General features: G+C 33.1%; 1 protein-coding gene across 1 annotated transcript; it reads right to left on the bottom strand.

Annotated features, from left to right (window-relative positions):
- Positions 1-1,278: 1,278 nt before the first annotated feature.
- On the bottom strand, positions 1,279-24,532 carry LOC139489748 (leucine-rich repeat-containing protein 20-like). The gene is made up of 4 exons (XM_071276516.1): positions 24,241-24,532; positions 21,475-21,618; positions 5,526-5,693; positions 1,279-3,947 (listed from the first exon to the last, which is right to left on the bottom strand). Exons 1-4 carry the CDS (start codon positions 24,302-24,304, stop codon positions 3,823-3,825), a joined length of 501 nt encoding a protein of 166 aa, XP_071132617.1. The 5' UTR covers positions 24,305-24,532; the 3' UTR covers positions 1,279-3,822.

Raw genomic sequence — 24,532 nt, 5'->3', positions numbered from 1 at the left:
GCCCTCGAAATCAATCTCAACCTTTCTTTTGTGGTTTCAAAGATTTATATTTACTTATACTCAAGTTATTGGCAAATTTCCAATTATGCTCAAATTATTGGGAAATTTCCAATTATACTTAAGTTATTGGCAAATTTCCAATGAAGTTTATTCAACTTTTTTGCCCTGAATTCATATATGGTTTGAGCCATAACCCCCAAAGTCAATCCTAACCATCCCTTAATAGTATGGAATTTTGTGGTATAATTTCAGAAAGATTCATACACCTTTACACAAGTTATTGTCTTGAAACTACAAAAATGCTTGTTTTGGACCCTTTTTGGCCCTTTATTCCTAGACTGTTTGCCCCATAACCCTTAAAATAAATCGAAATATTCTACTTATGGTATTTAACATTGTGGTACAATTTCAGAGCAATTGAAATACTTATACACAACTTGTTGTCCTGAAACTAGATAAATATAAAAAAGAAGATGTGGTATGATTGCCAATGAGACAACTGTCCACAAGAGACCAAAATGACACAGACATTAACAACTATAGGACACCGTACGGCCTTCAACAATGAGCAAAGCCCATACTGCATAGTCAGCTATAAAAGTGGTTGTTGTGGGACCCTTTGAGCCCCGAATTCCTAAACCTTAGGGACCATTACCCCCAAATTCAATTCCTTAACCTTCCTTTTGTGGTTATAAACATGTTGTTAAAATTTTATTGATTTCTATTTACTTATACTAAAGTTATTATCCAGAAACCATCTGTCTTTAGACAACAACGCCGACAACATGGTACCAATATACGACCAAAAATATTCCAATTTTTGCGGCCGTATAAAAAATGATGCAAATAAAATAAAAAATTTGAATGTTGAATGTTGAATATTGAACATCTGTCAATTTTTTTAAAACATACAAAAAATGAAAATATCCAACTTTAATGGACCATGACCAAACCACCTAAATAATATCCATGGAAATGAGAAATGTTAATTACTGATACAACTACCTGCTTTTATAGTTTGTTTCTTCACATGATTTACCATTAGTGCTTCTCCTAACAAACTGACCTAGTCTAAACTAATGAAAAGTTTCAGTCAATAGACCAACCTAAGAGGTCAGGAGACTCAGTACCTTTACAATAATCTCCATGGCAACTTACCATAAGTTGTTCCTCTTAAACTGGCCTTATCACAATCTTTAACAAATTGTTGATGCCGCCGATTCAGGGAAAAGCAAGCCCCATTTTAGACATTGCCAAGGCAAGACAACAACCAAATAATAAAATACTTTTGAATTTATTTAATACAAAAAAATATGCTAAAATCTTTAACAACACGTCTGAATTGGTTTAAAATAATGTTTAAATCGAAGGCTTGTTCAACATTCCTAAGAATAACAAAATACATATCATTTCCTTAAATTATAAATGAATCCGTTAAAATGAGATTCACGGTGTACAACTACCACAAAATATAACATTTATAAAACTGCTATGAAACAAAAGATAATATAGATTTCATATCAAAACTTAAATAATAAATGACGACTCTTTATGTCACTTTCAAAAACAAAATCTTGCTAAAAAATATATATATTGAGACAATTTGACATTTCAATTTGAAACCAAAATGTCAATTTTTGTTTTAAATTTGAAATACATTTTTCGATACTAAATTACATAGTGCTGGTAAAAATAATATTCTCAATTCTTATTTGTGTACAACATACAAATGTATACCTCTTTGAGTGAAATGCATAGTTTTGTTTTATCTTTGACTGTGATTATTTTTGAGGACGTAAGGATTTGGCCTATAGTTTTGCTAGAATTAAGGATTATCACTTATCAGGACTCACGAGTTGATAATTATTTTTTTATAAAAGGAACAGGTTGACCAGAGGTTTGTTTTGTCAACATGTTGATCAGACATAATAAATTTTTCTTTAACAGATTCAATATAATGTGGAGAAAATAATGTATATGAAATAGGTATCTAAAAGAAAAGCAATTACAACCTTTAATAAATACCTTAAAAAAACATAATAAATGTAAGTAATTTCTATATAAAAATCTTGCAATACTTAGAAAAACAGATATATATATATATATAGTATAGTGGGTTACAAATTTTTCACTTGTATGTCGTATGTAATACTGAAATTATTCCTTTTTGGTACTATGGATTTATTATTATTTGTAGATTACCAATTTTTCATGGATTAAGAGAGTACATATAAATTACAAATAAAGAAATTCAACGAAGTACAAATTTTCAAAAGGTTGTATGAGGTCTTTGTCACAACCACTAAATCAAAAACCCACAAAAACAAAGTTTTTCTCAAATCATGATAAAATAAATAAATACACAGTATATGACAACTTGATTTACAGCTGTTAAGACTTGGTGATATGATGTAGTTTCTGAGATATAAGCCAATTATTTTTTTGTTTTTCTCTATGCTAGGGATTAATTTATCAAAAATACAAAATTAAAGTTTTGAGTGAACATTCTAAAAATTGAAAAAAAAATATTTCAAAAATTTAAGTTTCCCATTAGAATTTGTTAAAAAGCAGCAAACTCCTTCCTTATTTCAAAACTTTTGAGTTCACATCTGGTTTTAATATTATAACTGTATATAGGTATAAATGCATGTCTGTTATTGATATGAAGTACTGTAAATAGATATAAGAAGAAGTGATATGAGTGCCAATGAGACAACTCTACATCCAAGTCACAATTAGTAAAAGTAAACCATTATAGGTCAAAGTATAGTCTTCTACACAGAGACTTGTAAGTACATTACATAGATATTTTATAAAAACAATATTTTTCAAAACTTCTGATTAATCTAGATGCATCAGTTATCATAAAACAAATAAACACAAAAACAATATTCCTATAAATACTTTCTTTAAATATCACAATAATAAATAAACTTACAAAATAATTAATAAAAGGTTTTTTGTTCAATTGTTTCAATATAGTTCATACAAATCAAAAGTTGATTCAAGCATAAATGCCGTTACAGCAAAATAAGGACATCTGGACATTACTTTTACATAACATTTACTTAACATAAGTATCCGACTTTAAAGTTACAGTTATGGACAAATAAAAAGATTAATAACAATACCAATGCTTTATATGTATGCAAGATAGGTCAGATACCTATGACCTAGTACAGTACAAAATATGTGGAAAGTTAGAATGTCTCTTGCATAATAATAACATTAATCCTATCTTTCTTTGTGTAAGTCTTGAGTGTAGATATTATAGTAGTAAACATTTTCTCCAATGAATAATACTACATACATGACATACATCAATATTAGTTGTATTTTCTTGTTTACATTTTATATACTAGTAGTTACAGGGATCACCACAGGCTATTGAAGGATGGTGCTCCTCCACCCATGAAATTTTAGTACCATCCTTGTATTTCTAGCACCAATTTTGATTTTCTCAGCACTACCATAACTTTAGAGATTAAGAGAAATAATTTGGAAAATCATTTAGTAGAATAAATTTAAGACTGATAAACTAATAAAAGTTTTCATATTTTGACATCAATTAAAGATATCATAATAACCATATACATTTTTGTACACAAATTAATATGTACTTTAAAGTTGTTGCAAAGGCATAAAAAAATATAATGATTAAAATAATCATTTAATAAGCTCCATCTTCATAAATTTGTCTGTGGTGATCCCTTTCAGGAGTAATAATAATGGCAACATAATATAACCACAAAAATCAATTTTAACTCAGGGTCTTCCACATAAGATAGTCTACTGCATATATCATTGTATGCTATGGAAGGATTAGCTTTTGATTATGTTCAATCTGCTGTCCGACAATTGTGATTTGACATCGTCTGGAAGAGGGTTGCCTTTTATGTTTAAAGTTTCTAGTGAGTCCATAGCTTCTAGTCTCATAACATCTACTTCTACAAGAAAGCAAAAATCTGTTATGAAAAATTCAGTGATGAAAAATTATAACTAAGTTGTCTTTTTACAAAGATTACAACATTGTTATGTACACTGTAAATTCTCAATTCATGCATTTATGAATGTAATGTGCACATAATGATAAAAATGCTAGATTTGTGGCAATAGTGTATTTTTATCATAACTTAAGGTGGCTCGGGACTATTCGACTGCGCATAACTTTACGCATGAATTACAAAAGTATTTGTCGTAAATTCGATATTATTTTTTTTAATATTTTGATTGATTAGAAATGTTAAATCATTGTAGTTATGTGACTAATAGGATATTTTCGTTATTATCCGTATTTTTTAAAGGGTCAAAATGACATTTCACCCATTTTCACCATTTTCCCGCCAAAATTTGGGTTTAAAGCAAAATATTTTTTTTTCCTTATCGGTGACCTGTGTTTTTTATTGGCTCATTCTTTGAAGCTATATTCCAGCTTTTCATATTACAGTTTTGGAGAAATTGTCATAGAACGTTTTTTTGATATTCCGAAAAAAATATGTCAACACCTGTATTTTCCCTATCATTTCATTGAAAAATGGTCCCTTTTACATACCTGTTTAAAAGCAAAATTTTGAGCTTAAATGGTCCGTGACCCCCTATTTTTTTTCGACCAATTTGATTCATTTTCTTTAAAGAATAAAATAACCAAAAATACGGCACTTCTGATAGAAACTTCGAAAAGGCCCGAGCCACCTTAAGTTGATATGATTATTGTAATATATTACTACTGGCATATAAAAATCTATCCTCCACATTTCACTTCACATCTGTAATTATTCTGTAATAGCCCTATAAATTAACTGTTTACTAATAAAAACAATACACAAAATTCAGTGCCGGATTCGATTTATTCATTTACATACATTTGATACATGTTCTAAAGGAATTAGAAGGAAAAAACATGGTTAAAAGACATTAGATTTCTTGGTTTTTACAAATTCTGGATGCAGGCTTTTAGGTAATTTATATTTTAAATTAGCATGGTTAGGCCAGGATTTTTTAATTTGTTTGTTTGCAGATCCGCCGACCCAATAATGCCAATTTCCAGAATAAAAATAAAATTCTCCTTTTTTTCTTTATGAAACCTGTGTTTAAAACCAAATACACAATAAGTTTGTTTCCCTTATTTGTCATCAGTCCGTAAGATGCATCATCTCATAGAAATAGACTTAATCTGTTTTTCTTGTTTGTGAAATGACGATTTAATATCATCTTTGTTCGTGCACCCCCCTTTTTACGGGAAATTATTAGACAATGTCATGCGATGTTTATGACAGCTGAGCAATAATATTTCCTCGAACTAAAATTTAAGAAATGATGACAAAATAGCATAACAAACATATTATTAGAAAGGTAAAATATATATATATTTTGCATATTTTTCTGTCTTGAAAGATTTTTTTTTTTTCTTTTTTTTCCGACCCGACATTTTCATGAAGAAAATCTGTAAACCAACAAATTAAAAAACCGTGGCCTGGTTAGGTAGGTGTATAAAAATAACTGAAATAAAACATTTTTCTACAAACCTGAGATACAGTTGCTATGCACATTTAATTGTTTAAGTTGAACACACTGAAAAACAACTTGTGGTATTCTATCTAAGTTATTAGAAGAAGCATCTAAGTTTTGTAGTTCTTGGAGGTTTCTAAGTTCGTCTGGTAGTGTATGTAGTTTGTTTCCACTTATGTTCAATTCTGTAAAAGAGAAATAATTTGGAAAATCATTTAGTAGAATAAATTTAAGACTGATAAACTAATAAAAGTTTTCATATTTTGACATCAATTAAAGATATCATAATAACCATATACATTTTTGTACACAAATTAATATGTACTTTAAAGTTGTTGCAAAGGCATAAAAAAATATAATGATTAAAATAATCATTTAATAAGCCCCATCTTCATAAATTTGTCTGTGGTGATCCCTTTCAGGAGTAATAATAATGGCAACATAATATAACCACAAAAATCGATTTTAACTCAGGGTCTTCCACATAAGATAGTCTACTGCATATATCATTGTATGCTATGGAAGGATTAGCTTTTGATTATGTTCAATCTGCTGTCCGACAATTGTGATTTGACATCGTCTGGAAGAGGGTTGCCTTTTATGTTTAAAGTTTCTAGTGAGTCCATAGCTTCTAGTCTCATAACATCTACTTCTACAAGAAAGCAAAAATCTGTTATGAAAAATTCAGTGATGAAAAATTATAACTAAGTTGTCTTTTTACAAAGATTACAACATTGTTATGTACACTGTAAATTCTCAATTCATGCATTTATGAATGTAATGTGCACATAATGATAAAAATGCTAGATTTGTGGCAATAGTGTATTTTTATCATATTTTACACTAGCAGTGGAACAATAATTGTTACAATGGTTACCATGCTCATACATGTATGTGAAATAAATAATGTTCCTTGAATCTTCAAGACTTACCACAAGCCTAACCCAGGCCATTAAAAATGTTAAATTTTCCTGAAATGAAGCCTCCAAGCCATATTATATATATAATTCACTGTGCTTAAACGGCTGTGGGTAACTTAAGTTACCCACAGCCCAAGATGGAGCCGCCTTGCGTCGGTTAGATACTTTTCTTCTATAGAATAACAGTACCACGAATGCATCAATTAAACAACTGAATTTAAAAGTTGTATTAATCGTTTAGAGAAACCCCTAAACTGGAAAGGTGATTAAATTCTACAAAATAAACGATCACAGCACAATTTAAAAAAACACTAAGGCTGTCCGTAACTTCAAAACAACTTGTCCGTAACTTTTTTCATCATACCAATAGAGATGTCCGTAACTTTCAAAGAATCGACATACGCGGATGTAATGTTTAAACTGATGATAGAGATGGCATCGAATACATATTCACAAAACGAAGTAGACGTCTAGTATGATATAATTCATTGTATCGATGGAAGACAAAATTGGGAAAAATATGAAAAAAATCACGATAAATCCGCAAAACTCGGGTCTCATTTTGTATAACGTCGGGGTACCCGAATCGCCTAGTTCGGAGGGTTGTTTCCGATCATAGCAGATAAACTGTTGAAACATCATTGTTCTTTTTTAAAGAGCAGTCAACATAGTGTAACAATTCGACATAGTATATAAAAATATAAATAACTACGAAGGACAACAGGATAATTTAATAGTCTAACAACCCCTGATAACATACAAAGAGAGAAAAAAAAAGACATACTAGGAAACATATTCAAAAAATCATAACAATATAACTAACTGGTGGGATGTATAAACACCGAGCCCCGTCAAAGAGTATTCATCAAAATACACATAGAAAGAAACAGAGGTGAAGGTAAACCGCAAACATATACTGAGTGCCAATGAAAACGCAACACTTTTGTTTTTCCAAAAAATCTTATAATTTTGATTTTATTTATATTAAAACTTTGTAAAGTTGGTTGAAAATGACTTTTAAGACAATTTTTGACAACTTTACAGTTGAGTGATTTTTGGAACAAATGCGAAGTAAGGGTTATTTTGAACGAACATAAACCGGGTTCACCGCTTTTCAACATACACACCATTTTCACGATTTTGTCATTTAAAACTTGGCTAATGTCATGAATTTTCCCGGGGTCGCCCCGATATTCCGACATCCCGTTAGTCCGACACCCCATTGGTCCGACACCACACTAGTCCGACACCCCATTAGTCCGACACCCCACTAGTCCGACACCCCGTTAGTCCGACACTTTTGACATAGATTATGATTTATATATAACTATGCAAATGCTTGAAATACTTAAAGACATAATTGCAAACTGCTTTCGGCGTACATTAAAAGATATATAAAATTTACACGCTAAAAAATCTGTTCCTAGTGTCTATTTCTTGTTGGGATGTACAAGTACCCGGCCACGTCTACTTGTATTTTTGTCAATTTGATAAGTTAAGCCATTTTTAACTGATTTGTATAGTTCGTTCTTATGTTGTACTGTTATACATTTGTACCACTGTCCCAGGTTAGGGGGAGGGTTGGGATTTTGCTAACATGTTTAATCCCGCCACAGTATGTATGTATGTGCCTGTCAGGAGCCTAGAATGCAGTCGTTGTCGTTTGTTTATGTGTTACCTTTTTGTTTTTCGTTCATTTTTTTAAGGATAAGGCCGTTAGTTTTCTCGTTTGAATTGTTTTACATTGTCATTTCGGGGCCTTTTTTAAAATTAAAAGCTGACTATGCGGTATGAACTTTGCTCATTGTTGAAGACCGTACGATGACCTATAGTTGTAAATTTCTGTGTCATGTTGGTCTCTTGTGGAGATTTGTTTCATTTGCAATCATACCACATCTTCTTTTATATATATATATATATATATATAAGTCTGAAAATTACACCAAACAGTGTTAGAGTTAGATTTTATACTGACAAATTTCTGTCCGTCCCTCAGCGGGATTCGCTATATATCGGCACGATTAAAACAACGTCATTACACAATTTTAGGGGAAACAACTTCCATTTCAGGGATCGCAATTGATAAATAAATTCCTAAAAGGTGTTTCATATATCCACTTGTTGAAGCCTTCCTGAAAATTAGCAAAATCATAAAAACTTTAATTGAGGAACGTCGATTTTGTTACAGTACTATCTTCTGATTTTTTAACTTTTACTTCAAATTATTATTTATGTTATCAACTACTCCTTAATTCAATTCAATGATAATCAAGCTGTGCATTAGACTCCGTGTAATATGACTATCATATGCTAATAAATAGGTACAGTTTTAGCTCACCTGACTTGAAAGGTCAAGTAAGCTTTTCTCATCACTTGGCGTGCCCGTCGTCCGTTTTCGTCGTCGTCTGTTCACTTTAACAAAAATCTTCTCTGAATCTAATGGCAAAATTTTAACCAAACTTGGCCACAATCATCACTAGGGTATCTAGTTTAAACATGTGTCCGATCGATGACCACGCCTGCCAACCAACATGGCCGACATGGCTAACCATAGAACAGAGGGATAAAATGCAGTTTTTGGCTTATATCTATGAAACTAAAGCATTTAGAGCAAATCTGACATGTGTCAAAAAGGTTTATTGGATTTAGATTTATATGCCTTGACACTTTCAGACGAATCCGACAACCCTCTAGTTGAATTATATAATGTACAGTCATGAGATGACAGTATATATTGCCTATGTACAATGTATGTTATAAACTACTAGGTATAAACACAACTGGTGATAGTTTTCAAAAGGAAAATGCCTGTATAAGTACGTCCGTAATATTATGTTAATAAGGAGAATGCATACAATTCTTGTAATGCATTCGCGTGCATTATGGCCAATAAGACGACCCATGTATCTAGGTACCTGCGAACGCTATTATGGGTTATATTATCATGACTATGCAATGCATGCTTTTTACTGATATATATTTCTCAAGAAGTTTGAACATTTTGACAAAGAAATGCTGTATGATCTTTGATTGGGTGGTTGTCTCTTTGACATATTCACCATTTCCATTCTCAATTTTATTAAAACAAATATATGCTCTTGAAATTTCATTGGTTATATTAATATACCGTATAGCGGGTTATTTTCGCGGGTGTAACAATTCACGATTTTCATAGAAAATGAATATACATGCGAAATATTTTGGAAGTTATTATTTTGGCGAATTCATAACTTTTGTCATACCTTTGCATAATCACTTGCGGAATTTGATTTGGAGATTTTATTCTATTCGCGAAAATTTACACCCCGCAAAAACAACCCGGTATACGGTATATGACGCGATAAAGAACTCCATTTTGCATTCGATGACATCAGCGTATGTAGATATTGCTGCATGCGCAGCAATACTTGTTTAATGAACAGCTGCGCCATGAGCGCATGATACGTCCGTCGTCTTGTGTGTGAACTTTTATGCAATAATCATAAATTATAGTTTCATACATATGGGGTGACATGTGAGAACCCCCCTTTTTTATAAAAAAAAAATCAATAACTCTAAAATAAAGTTTGAATCATTACCAAAAAATATACAGATCTTAACATTAATATAACTAAGAATTGTATAAAGTTGTAAGCAAAAATCATAAATTGTTTTTGAGATACAGCGCGACATGTGACCCCCCTCTTTTTTTTTTTTTACAAAAAAACATAAAAATAAAATTTTCAATCAAAACCAAAAAGTATATGGATCTTTAGATTAATAAAACTAAGAAGTATGTTAAGTTTTAAGCAATAATCATCAATGGCTTTTGAGATACGGCACGATATGTGAACAAGAGTGCACACGCTGAAATGTACGATACTGTTGTCAAGTCATTAAAGATTGCATATTTTGGCGTTAATATTGAGTCACTGATAAGGTCTTTGCATCGGAACTAAACACATTTATTCTAAAAACAGTTGTTGGCATGACACGGGTTATGTTCTTCTCATATATGTTATGATGGTATGATACTAAACCCCTAACAGGAAGGATTGTGCCTGATGTTCATATGATGAAATCATAATCTTTCAGTCAGTTTAATTGAAGTCTGGAGCTGGCATGTCAGTTAACTGCTAGTAGTCTGTTGTTATTTATGTATTATTGTCATTTTGTTTATTTTCTTTGGTTACATCTTCTGACATCAGACTCGGACTTCTCTTGAACTGAATTTTAATGTGCGTATTGTTATGCGTTTACTTTTCTACATTGGTTAGAGGTATAGGGGGAGGGTTGAGATCTCACAAACATGTTTAACCCCGCCGCATTTTTGCGCCTGTCCCAAGTCAGGAGCCTCTGGCCTTTGTTAGTCTTGTATTATTTTAATTTTAGTTTCTTGTGTACAATTTGGAAATAAGTATGGCGTTCATTATCACTGGACTAGTATATATTTGTTTATGGGGCCAGCTGAAGGACGCCTCCGGGTGCGGGAATTTCTCGCTACATTGAAGACCTATTGGTGACCCTCTGCTGTTGTTTTTTTATTTGGTCGGGTTGTTGTCTCTTTGACACATTCCCCATTTCCATTCTCAATTTTATTCTATACTAATCATTGATATTATGTTGATAGTCCTAAGTATAAAGCTAAGCTTTAATACAACTGTCACATAAACGTAACATTTAACCAAGATAACTAAACAAAGACCAATGAACCTTGAAAATGAGGTTAAGGTCAGATGAACCATGCCAGGCAGACATGTACAGATTACAATGCTTCTATACAACATCTATAGTTGACCTATTACTTATAGTTTAAGAAAAATAGACCAAAACACAAAAAACTTAACACTGTGCAATGAACTGTGAAAATGAGGTCACGGTCAAATAAAACCTGCGCGACTGACATAAAGATCATAAAATATTTCCATACATCAAATATAGATGACCTATGGCATATAGTATTAGATTAAAAGACCAAAACTCAAAAACTTAACTTTGACCACTGAACCATGAAAATGATGTCAAGGTCACATGACATCTTCCCTCTAGATAGGTTCACCTTACAATCATTCCATACAACAAATATAGTAGACCTATTGCATATAGTATGAGAAAAACAGACCAAAACACAAAAATTTAACTATAACCACTGAACCATGAAAATGAGGTCAAGGTCAGATGACACCTGCCAGTTGGACATGTACACCTGACAGTCCTTCCATACACCGAATATACTAGCCCTATTGCTTGTAGTATCTGAGATATGGACTTGACCACCAAAACTTAACCTTGTTCACTGATCCATGAAATGAGGTCGAGGTCAAGTGAAAACTGTCTGACAGACATGAGGACCTTTCAAGGTATGCACATATCAAATACAGTTATCCTATTACTTATAATAAGAGAGAATTCAACATTAGAAAAAATCTGAACTTTTTTTTCAAGTGGTCACTGAACCATGAAAATGAGGTCAAGGACATTGGACATGTGACTGACGGAAACTTCGTAACATGAGGCATCTATATACAAAGTATGAAGCATCCAGGTCTTCCACCTTCTAAAATATAAATCTTTTAAGAAGTTAGCTAACACCGCCGCCGGATCACTATCCCTATGTCGAGCTTTCTGCAACAAAAGTTGCAGGCTCGACAAAAAATAACACCCCTGTTTTAGTTACAAAGTCCCGTAACTCAAAAAGTTTTAATCTTATTGTCATCCAAAAGTATACAGAACTTTTGATTATCATAAAAAACAACTATGTTAAGTTTCAGGAAATTTTGATGAGTCGTTCTCAAGTTACGATGCGACATGTTTACGCCGGACAGACAGATGGACAAACGGACAGACGGACATTTGTATACCATAATATGTCCAGTCAAAATTTTGACGGGCGTAAAAAAACAAACACAGAACTGCCATAACATTACATTCAATATTTGAACCTGCATTTATTTTGTTGATATTTTGATACCTTGCCTAGCTAGATGCTTTTTGTAACAATATACATGTACATGGGTTTTTTTTTTTCTTGGTTCCACACAATCGAATACCGTAACAAGTAGAATATAACGATCTTCTTATGAGACTTTCTTTGTAGTGTTGTTAATATCCTTCCAGATCACTTAGTTACATTTCAGTTTGTGAGTGCGAGTTTTTGTTTTGAACAACTTTTATCTAATAGTGTTATAAAAAAATAAACATCATGGCTTCATAAATGTTATGTTTTCAATATTGTATAAATAATCTGACCGTTAAACCTTGGTACAGTATATACGTTCCTTGTTCAAACCATAATAAAAATATAAAGTTCCCATAAAATCAAACAGCTTCAGATCGTCATATGGAATTAAAATCTTAGCAAAAAAGCCGCACCCACTTATAAGATATATAAATGTCTTTATTCTGACATATATATTGGAATTAACTAGATGTTCTGTATACAATATTATGTATGCTTCACAATATATGAAAAAAAATGCAGAACGATCCATCTCCCCCTCCTTTAAAAAATCGTCAATATCCGATGCATTTGAATTAAGCACAAAACATGTATGTAATTAAATACACGCATGCAACCAGGACTAGCATTTTGAACATATATTTCAATGGTACCTAACTGTCAGAACTTGATTACGATTATTAAGGGTATATAAATTGTCTCTAACTGTCGCCTGGTGAGATTTATAGTTTAAGGTAAAACTTTATGATACCATATGGCTTAGGTGTTGATTGATTTTTTTATTTTTATGACCTAAGATCAGTTCCTCAGATATGGTAATGAAATAGCACCTGTACCTTCTTGAATATACAGACGATCTGCTAAGTGAACATCACAGCATGAATCTGTCCATCTTTGCGTGAAGGTAACATTCAAAGTCAGGTGACATATATCTAACCGTTCCTTTTGTAATTAAGATTAATTAACATAACGGTCAAAATATTCTGTGGAATCTTCAGCTTTAGAAGAATGTAACAAACTTTGTATTTATAAACGATATAAAGTAGTATTTGGTTTTGAAAGATACTTAGATTTTCATTGTAATGTATCTATATTAACAAAATTGCGTAGCGGCACACTTAGATTAAATGTTGAAGTTGATCGTTATCTGAATACTCAAAGAGAAAATAGAATTTGTATATGTTGCAATATGAATGTTTTGGAAGACGAATATCATTTTGTTTTATCATGTCCAACGTATAGATCTGTGCGCATAGCATTTTATATTTATTCTACTATTCTTGGCCAAATCGGCACAAGTTAGATAATTTATTCTAAATCTCTGACAGTAAAACTATGCATTTATTCAAATGCAGCCGCTTTGAAAATTAGATCACATATAATGTCATAATATTATTGTATACTCTGTAACTTCTGTTCTCTGCTGCCTTTTATGTTGTATATATTTTCGTTTGCAATAGCATGTGAAAATAAATTATGCATATGACTACAGTAATAACGATGCCGATCTGATAAATCAATAAACTGATAATGCCCCCAGTTTATCAAATCTCGTATCTAATTAGTCGATAACGCAAAATCACGATCGATCTTGCACATGCGGATTGCTTCCCTGAACTAGAGTATTGAAACACGACTCCGGGTGCGGGAGTTTCTCGCTTCATTGAAGACCCATAAGTGGCCTTCGGCTGTTGTCTGTTCTTTGGTCTGATTGTTGTCTGTTCTTTGGTCTGATTGTTGTCTCTTTGACACATTTCCCATTTCCATGCTCAATTGCACTATTAGTTAAAAGTTGTTCAAAACAAAAACTCGCACTCACAAACTGAAATGTAACTAAGTGATCTGGAAGGATATTAACAACACTACAAAGAAAGTCTCATGAGAAGATCGTTATATTCTACTTGTTACGGTATTCGATTGTGTGGAATCAAGGAAAAAAAAACCATGTACATGTATATTGTTACAAAAAGCATCTAGCTAGGCAAGGTATCAAAATATCAACAAAATAAATGCAGGTTCAAATATTGAATGTAATGTTATGGCAGTTCTGTGTTTGTTTTTTTACGCCCGTCAAAATTTTGACTGGACGTATTATGGTATACATATGTCCGTCTGTCCGTTTGTCTGTCCGTCTGTCCGTTTGTCCATCTGTCTGTCCGGCGTAAACATGTCGCATCGTAACTTGAGAACGACTCATCAAAATTTCCTGAAACTTAACATAGTTGTTTTTTATGATAATCAAAAGTTCTGTATACTTTTGGATGACAATAAGATTAAAACTTTTTGAGTTACGGGACTTTGTAACTAAAACAGGGGTGTTATTTTTTGTCGAGCCTGCAACTTTTGTTGCAGAAAGCTCGACATAGGGATAGCGATCCGGCGGCGGTGTTAGCTAACTTCTTAAAAGATTTATATTTTAGAAGGTGGAAGACCTGGATGCTTCATACTTTGTATATAGATACCTCATGTTACGAAGTTTCCGTCAGTCACATGTCCAATGTCCTTGACCTCATTTTCATGGTTCAGTGACCACTTGAAAAAAAAATTCAGATTTTTTCTAATGTTGAATTCTCTCTTATTATAAGTAATAGGATAACTATATTTGATATGTGCATACCTTGAAAGGTCCTCATGTCTGTCAGACAGTTTTCACTTGACCTCGACCTCATTTCATGGATCAGTGAACAAGGTTAAGTTTTGGTGGTCAAGTCCATATCTCAGATACTACAAGCAATAGGGCTAGTATATTCGGTGTATGGAAGGACTGTAAGGTGTACATGTCCAACTGGCAGGTGTCATCTGACCTTGACCTCATTTTCATGGTTCAGTGGTTATAGTTAAATTTTTGTGTTTTGGTCTGTTTTTCTCATACTATATGCAATAGGTCTACTATATTTGTTGTATGGAATGATTGTAAGGTGAACCTATCTAGAGGGAAGATGTCATGTGACCTTGACCTCATTTTCATGGTTCAGTGGTCAAAGTTAAGTTTTGGTGGTCAAGTCCATATCTCAGATACTACAAGCAATAGGGCTAGTATATTCGGTGTATGGAAGGACTGTAAGGTGTACATGTCCAACTGGCAGGTGTCATCTGACCTTGACCTCATTTTCATGGTTCAGTGGTTATAGTTAAATTTTTGTGTTTGGTCTGTTTTTCTCATACTATATGCAATAGGTCTACTATATTTGTTGTATGGAATGATTGTAAGGTGTACCTATCTAGCGGGAAGATGTCATGTGACCTTGAGCTCATTTTCATGGTTCAGTGGTCAAAGTTAAGTTTTTGAGTTTTGGTCTTTTTATCTAATACTATATGCCATAGGTCATCTATATTTGATGTATGGAAATATTTTATGATCTTTATGTCAGTCGCGCAGGTTTTATTTGACCGTGACCTCATTTTCACAGTTCATTGCACAGTGTTAAGTTTTTGTGTTTTGGTCTATTTTTCTTAAACTATAAGTAATAGGTCAACTATAGATGTTGTATAGAAGCATTGTTAGCTGTACATGTCTGCCTGGCATGGTTCATCTGACCTTGACCTCATTTTCAAGGTTCATTGGTTTTTGTTTAGTTATCTTGGTTAATGTTACGTTTATGTGACAGTTGTATTAAAGCTTAGCTTTATACTTAGGACTATCAACATAATATCAATGATTAGTATAGAATAAAATTGAGAATGGAAATGGGGAATGTGTCAAGACACAACAACCCGACCAAATAAAAAACAACAGCAGAGGGTCACCAATAGGTCTTCAATGAAGCACGAAATTCCCGCCCCCGGGGGCGTCCTTCAGCTGGCCCCATAAACAAATATATACTAGTCCAGTGATAATGAACGCCATACTAATTTCCAAATTGTACACAAGAAACTAAAATTAAAATAATACAAGACTAACAAAGGCCAGAGGCTCCTGACTTGGGACAGGCGCAAAAATGCGGCGGGGTTAAACATGTTTGTGAGATCTCAACCCTCCCCTATACCTCTAACCAATGTAGAAAAGTAAACGCATAAAAATACGCACATTAAAATTCAGTTCAAGAGAAGTCCGAGTCTGATGTCAGAAGATGTAATCAAAGAAAATAAACAAAATGACAATAATACATAAATAACAACAGACTACTAGCAGTTAACTGACATGCCAGCTTCAGACTTCAATTAAACTGACTGAAAGATTATGATTTCATCATATGAACATCAGGCACAATCCTTCCCGTTAGGGGTTTAGTATCATACCATCATAACATATATGAGAACATAACCCGTGTCATGCCAACAACTGTTTTTAGAATAAATGTGTTTAGTTCCGATGCAAAGACCTTATCAGTGACTCAATATTAACGCCAAAATATGCAATCTTTAATGACTTGACAACAGTATCGTACATTTCAGCGTGTGCACTCTTGTTCACATATCGTGCCGTATCTCAAAAGCCATTGATGATTATTGCTTAAAACTTAACATACTTCTTAGTTTTATTAATCTAAAGATCCATATACTTTTTGGTTTTGATTGAAAATTTTATTTTTATGTTTTTTTGTAAAAAAAAAAGAGGGGGGTCACATGTCGCGCTGTATCTCAAAAACAATTTATGATTTTTGCTTACAACTTTATACAATTCTTAGTTATATTAATGTTAAGATCTGTATACTTTTTGGTAATGATTCAAACTTTATTTTAGAGTTATTGATTTTTTTTTTATAAAAAAGGGGGGTTCTCACATGTCACCCCATATGTATGAAACTATAATTTATGATTATTGCATAAAAGTTCACACACAAGACGACGGACGTATCATGCGCTCATGGCGCAGTTGTTCATTAAACAAGTATTGCTGCGCATGCAGCAATATCTACATACGCTGATGTCATCGAATGCAAAATGGAGTTCTTTATCGCGTCATATACCGTATACCGGGTTGTTTTTGCGGGGTGTAAATTTTCGCGAATAGAATAAAATCTCCAAATCAAATTCCGCAAGTGATTATGCAAAGGTATGACAAAAGTTATGAATTCGCCAAAATAATAACTTCCAAAATATTTCGCATGTATATTCATTTTCTATGAAAATCGTGAATTGTTACACCCGCGAAAATAACCCGCTATACGGTATATTAATATAACCAATGAAATTTCAAGAGCATATATTTGTTTTAATAAAATTGAGAATGGAAATGGGGAATATGTCAAAGAGACAACCACCCAATCAAAGATCATACAGCATTTCTTTGTCAAAATGTTCAAACTTCTTGAGAAATATATATCAGTAAAAAGCATGCATTGCATAGTCATGATAATATAACCCATAATAGCGTTCGCAGGTACCTAGATACATGGGTCGTCTTATTGGCCCTAAAGCACGCGAATGCATTACAAGAATTGTATGCATTCTCCTTATTAACATAATATTACGGACGTACTTATACAGGCATTTTCCTTTTGAAAACTATCACCAGCTGTGTTTATACCTAGTAGTTTATAACATACATTGTACATAGGCAATATATACTGTCATCTCATGACTGTACATTATATAATTCAACTAGAGGGTTGTCGGATTCGTCTGAAAGTGTCAAGGCAGATAAATCTAAATCCAATAAACCTTTTTGACACATGTCAGATTTGCTTTAAATGCTTTAGTTTCATAGATATAAGCCAAAAACTGCATTTTATCCCTCTGTTCTATGGTTAGCCATGTCGGCCATGTTGGTTGGCAGGCGTGGTCATCGATCGGACACATGTTTTAAACTAGATACCCTAGTGATGATTGTGGCCAAGTTTGCTTAAAATTTTGCCATTAGATTCAGAGAAGATATTTGTTAAAGTGAACAGACGACGACGAAAACGGACGACGGGCACGCCAAGTGATGAGAAAAGCTTACTTGACCTTTCAAGTCAGGTGAGCTAAAACTGTACCTATTTATTAGCATATGATAGTCATATTACACGGAGTCTAATGCACAGCTTGATTATCATTGAATAGAATTAAGGAGTAGTTGATAACATAAATAATAATTTGAAGTAAAAGTTAAAAAATCAGAAGATAGTACTGTAACAAAATCGACGTTCCTCAATTAAAGTTTTTATGATTTTGCTAATTTTCAGGAAGGCTTCAACAAGTGGATATATGAAACACCTTTAAGGAATTTATTTATCAATTGCGATCCCTGAAATGGAAGTTGTTTCCCCTAAAATTGTGTAATGACGTTGTTTTAATCGTGCCGATATATATATAAAAGAAGATGTGGTATGATTGCAAATGAAACAAATCTCCACAAGAGACCAACATGACACAGAAATTTACAACTATAGGTCATCGTACGGTCTTCAACAATGAGCAAAGTTCATACCGCATAGTCAGCTTTTAATTTTAAAGAAGGCCCCGAAATGACAATGTAAAACAATTCAAACGAGAAAACTAACGGCCTTATCCTTAAAAAATTGAACGAAAAACAAAAAGGTAACACATAAACAAACGACAACCACTGCATTCTAGGCTCCTGACAGGCACATACATATATACTGTGGCGGGATTAAACATGTTAGCAAAATCCCAACCCTCCCCCTAACCTGGGACAGTGGTACAAATGTATAACAGTACAACATAAGAACGAACTATACAAATCAGTTAAAAATGGCTTAACTCATCAAATTGACAAAAATACAAGTAGACGTGGCCGGGTACTTGTACATCCCAACAAGAAATAGACACTAGGAACAGATTTTTTAGCGTGTAAATTTTATATATCTTTTAATGTACGCCGAAAGCAGTTTGCAATTATGTCTTTCAGTATTTCAAGCATTTGCATAGTTATATATAATGTCATAATCTATGTCAAAAGTGTCGGACTAACGGGGTGTCGGACTAGTGGGGTGTCGGACTAATGGGGTGTCGGACTAGTGTGGTGTCGGACCAATGGGGTGTCGGCCTAACGGGGTGTCGGAATATCGGGGCGACCCCATTTTCCCGCCCTTATTGTAAGGAAACTGCAATAAACATCTGAGTAAATACCAGGACTTTCCGACAACCAGCGACATGCAGTTTTGGGCATGATCTAATGAAGCCTTTCACATCTGGACCATTTAATGATAAGCCACATCCCGGGGTACAAAAAGCAAGAAATGCTCAGCAAGACCGATACATTTGGTCTTTCACATATTCGATATCGACTATGATGGCTGTCCAAATGTCACGAGAGTTCAATGGTGCTCACGGTAGAACCTTTGGAGCAATTTCAGTAAAGGCGCATAAATTGTTAAAGAGCACCACAGTCTTTCCTTAGTGACATCTAAACGGCCGTCTGGCGTAAATATCGAATTCTGTAGTACCAAAAACGTCAATGGTGGTTACATAGACATTTGGCACCCGCCTTGGCTAAAAGTCATGCTTTTCGCCAGATTTTGGTCCAATCGACAAAATTTTGCATCAGATTTGACATGTTTTAGACGATGAAAACCACCTCCAATATCATAAAGTCAGCTTGAGTTTGCTTTGCGGGACACGTGGAATAACATTCCTCGGGATCACATTAAACGTCCGGGATGATCAATTCCACGGCGCTGTCGAGATTGCGCTGCACCACAGGGTTGGAACATTTTTTTTAAGACTGTTAGTTGATGATTCGACATTGGATGTTTCGTTTACCTATTGCGCCCGAAAGATGACAATAAAACATGTTTTGTTTGATATCGATCTATTGTTAAAATTGTTAATTTTCAAGAACAATTTATTTTGAGAGATTATCATTTCTTATATAAATTTTATCTTTGAAAAACCAAGTGTTGCGTTTTCATTGGCACTCAGTATATAATTAAACTCAAAACATTAAAGAGTATTTAAAAGCCTTGGTCTGACAAGGAAAAACGTCGATAAGACGCACATCAGTAAATAAAAGTTCAAACCATAACCAGGATGGAGTACCACAAACCCCACATAAAACGTCTGTGGTGTAAGTATAATGCGTTAATAAAATCACATTTGGTGGTGAATGAGTAGTATAAACGGCCGCGATGGTTACAAATATGATGTTAATTGTCTTCTAATTGTTGAAATTATAATTCTTAAAATTTTAAATTAAAAGTTACCCACATTTAAAAATAAAGTTACGGACAGTCTGCTTAGTTTCGATCAAAAAGTTACGGACATCTAATGCATTTTTTAAAGTTGACCTTGCGCTTTGGTGAACTCTATATTAACAAATTTATGGTAATTGTTAGTCATTTCTTTATTCAATAATCCTATAAATATTTACATTCTGCATGAAAAACGTCGCAAAAGGTGCATTTTGTATGAATTAAATATCAACGAGTTTAGAGTCCGCCATCTTGGGCTGTGGGTAACTTAAGTTACCCACAGCCGTTTAAGCACAGTGTAATTAGTCTAAAAAAAATAAACTTCAAATTTTCTGAAGACTGATAATGTGATTTTCAGACTTGTAAATCAAGAACATTTTCCCACAGACTGCTGTAAATCAGGAAAATTCATTAATATGTATGCAAAGCAATACAGGAAGTCTGGAAAATACCTTAAAAAAATATCATTTGTGCATATTTGTACATTTGTAAGAAAAATTACAGGAGTTGTTTTCTTATACCCAATCACAAATATTTCAAGCTTTAACTACCAGTATATCATGTATATGAATATAACAATATTAAACATGAATTAGATACTATGATTTCAATGTAATAATTGTCTGCAATGCTAGTGGCTGTCTCAATATTGTTTATCAGATAAATTTAACCTGTCAGAATGATCATTGCACCAACCACCTGCACCAGACAACTTTGATAAAAAAAACTTACATCATAAAAATAGGCAAAAAAAGAATAACACTCACATATTTAGTTAGCCTGTTCTGAAAAAGACACACATTGGAGTGCATCTAAAGCAGTCTTACATGTCTTATATGCTTCTTTTCCTATAAAACCCATAATAAGGAATACATGTACATTGTACATGTAGTTATACATTTTTGAATTTCTATTGTATTTTTAGGGGAAGAACTATCATGACTTATAATGATGCTGTATTCTTGCCATAACATATTTTAAGTATAAGAATTTAACAGTACATTGAAACTTTCTTTATTTTTATGATAATTACCTGTTATTTTTGAAAATTTAGAACAGATCTTTTTGGGGAGACTTTGTAGCAAGTTTTGTGATAAATCACAGCTTTGAACTGTGATGTCTTTCATCATCATATAAACTGCATCAGGTATCTGTGTAAGTGCACATTCTGATAAATCTAAAACAAATAAAAAGATTTAAAACTGACGAACATTGTTATTCATCATGTTCATGATGTTCATCATCAATAACCATGTTAATTCATAATAAAAACATGAAAAATATGACATATATATTGCTTTACAATTCATGAAAGTTTTATAAAGGTCAGTCTGACTAACATGACTAAAGCCAGTCCCACTATTACTAAATTTTTACAATAAATTTTTATAAAGTATACATTTGCTGTTATCAAGGTCATGATGGTGTTAATCATGTTAATCATGTTAATGGGATATTTTTCGTATTTTACATCAAAAAATTAAAAATGAGCATGGTGGGTGTTGGTTGAAAACAAAACTTAATGACAAAAGAGATGATTTAGGCTTTCCAATTGTGAACTTTACATTTCTATGTAGCAACATTCCAGCAGCACTTTTAATACGGAATAGATCCCTCAATTGAAACAACATTTGCAGGCTTCTATTTTCTACCTGTATCATTATTTTTGTGTTAGAGGGTTGCTTGCCACAAGGCAACTATTAAACCAAGAGTTCCAAATGATAAAGTTGAAATCAATCCTTCGTAAAATTTACAAACTCCATCACAAGTTGTTTGAACCTTATGAAATATCTGTTTCACTGATAATATCTGATATCTTCCAAATGTCATGAATGTTGTAACTACAATCCTGTTCCTTTTTCACGAATGTGACCCACTGAAGTAGACTATATTCCAGTTTTGTAATAACATGAGCAACATACCATTGGTGCAAAAGGAGGAGCAGGATCTGCTCACCCTTCAGAAGTACCTTATATATCATCACCATTTTTTGGTGGGGTTCGTCTTGCCTGGTCTTTGGTCCTCTATGTTGTCTATTATCATGATTGTGTACTCTTGTTTGTCTTTTCTTTTTTGGCCATGGTGTTGTCAGTTTATTGAGGGTGATAACGAGTATACCTTCATGACATTAACAGTAAAAATTCTTGCAAAATGACGTTAACTGTAATTTTTGGTGCATTACAATAAAATGTACACTTTCTTTTAGCCGATAAAAATATTGACTGATTTTGACAAATCACGTTAAATATTTCTCAACAATGACGGCAACTATAAATATTTGAGACCTCTGACAAATCATGATAAGGTTGGTTTGACGAATTACGGTAATATTTTAACCAATTTGACGCTTACCTACGGTAGTTGAAAATGACCGACAGGGATCTCCATGGATGAAAATTGAACCATGGAGGAACTTTCACCATTACAAACCGTGTCTACGCTGTACAGTGTAGCGCGATCGGAAGTATTTTATCCCTCCGTACAAGGAATGGTGAACATGCTAATTCATTGCTTATTTAAATTATATTTATTTGAATTTTCATTCTAGAATTAAAGTATCAATATGTTCATTTATTGCCGTTTTTAACCATTCAAATGCCAAGTCTTCATGGTCCCCCCCTTAGTCGAGAATGGCCAAAGCTGTCATGAAGGTCCCCATGTAGATTTCTTGTATTTTTGGTAATTGTTATGGGGGTTAAAAATCATATGATGTGGAGCTTATTTTTCGTGGACACTGTCAAATTCAGAACTCATTACCGGTATGGCTGATTTGCAGCAACAACAAAACGATTCGTACGGGTTATGTAAAAGGTTAAAGAGATTTGTAAAGCAAATGAAAAGGTTTTTAATGACTTTATCTGACAAATTGATGCTGTGCAACATGCATCTTTCGAGTCTGAATAGAAACCGGAAACGCGGATGTATCAATTTGATTGTAATATACGAAATGAATTCGGAATTACGATACGATATTTCTTTACAGGAAATATTTATAAGTTTTTACTTTTAAACTTTTAAAGTCATTCTAAATTATTGTTACAGCAGTACTCGAGTTATTTGTGATGAAATAATATTTACTGTTTTGCGTCTTATTTGTACTTCTTAAAAAAGGGGGATGCTGATTGCGTAAGTCAAAATAAAGCACGTGTTCGACTTGTTAAACTATTTTCTTTGTAACTGGATTATTAATTTATTTATTTAATCTAAATTATCATAATCATTTGCTGAACTTAGTTGATTAATTCGACAAATGGATCGTCTATCCTCAGATAGTATTATGGCGGAAGACAATTTAACGATGGCGCAAGATAATTTAACGATGGGGCGAGTCATTTGACGATGGCGCAAGACATTTGAACGATGGCGGGGCGCCATCGTTAAACAGGCCATGGAGATCCCTGACCGATTGACAAATTATGGTAAAATTTTAACCAATTTGACGATAACGGTTGTGAAAATGACCATTTGAAGACTGACAGTTAAGGGCATTACTACCCTCTTTATTGGACTATGGGTTTGAATGTCCTTAGTTACCTGTAAGATCGTAAAGGGGCTCATATGGAAGGATCCTATCCTTTTTTATGGTATACTTTGCCCCTCTTGTATTCAACATATTTTCTAACATCGTGCCCTCCCTTTCACAGGTAAAACCTGCCCTGCCTTATATAAGTTAAGTCTATGAACTCAAAATTGGCGATTGGAATTTTCATTTGTAATGTTAAAGTGGACACCACACTGTGACACAGCAAAGAAAACATTGTCTTTCATATCGTATCATTTCTCATGAAACATTACCTACCCAATTTTCCATTCTCTTGTGCTTCTCGTAGCCTATTGACTACCTTCGCAACTCCGTCTCCCATTCAGATGTACAAGGTTTTCAAAAAATACTTTCACGTGTACGACTGTCAAAATTTGTTTTCGATTTGACGCTTATATCTTCGAAAAAATATATTTCAAAAATTTGTTTAAAAGATTATATAAAAATAAACTTATAAATTGAATCTTAGATGGCTAAAACCATGTTATCTTGATAAAACTAACAATTTGTTTTTATATCAGAAAAATATATCTGAGAATATCCAAAACGG

Source organism: Mytilus edulis, chromosome 9, assembly GCF_963676685.1.
Source record: "Mytilus edulis chromosome 9, xbMytEdul2.2, whole genome shotgun sequence".
Classification (NCBI taxonomy): Eukaryota; Metazoa; Mollusca; class Bivalvia; order Mytilida; family Mytilidae; genus Mytilus; species Mytilus edulis.
Note: the sequence above shows the minus strand (reverse complement) of the source record. Positions and strands in the feature narration are given on the sequence as shown.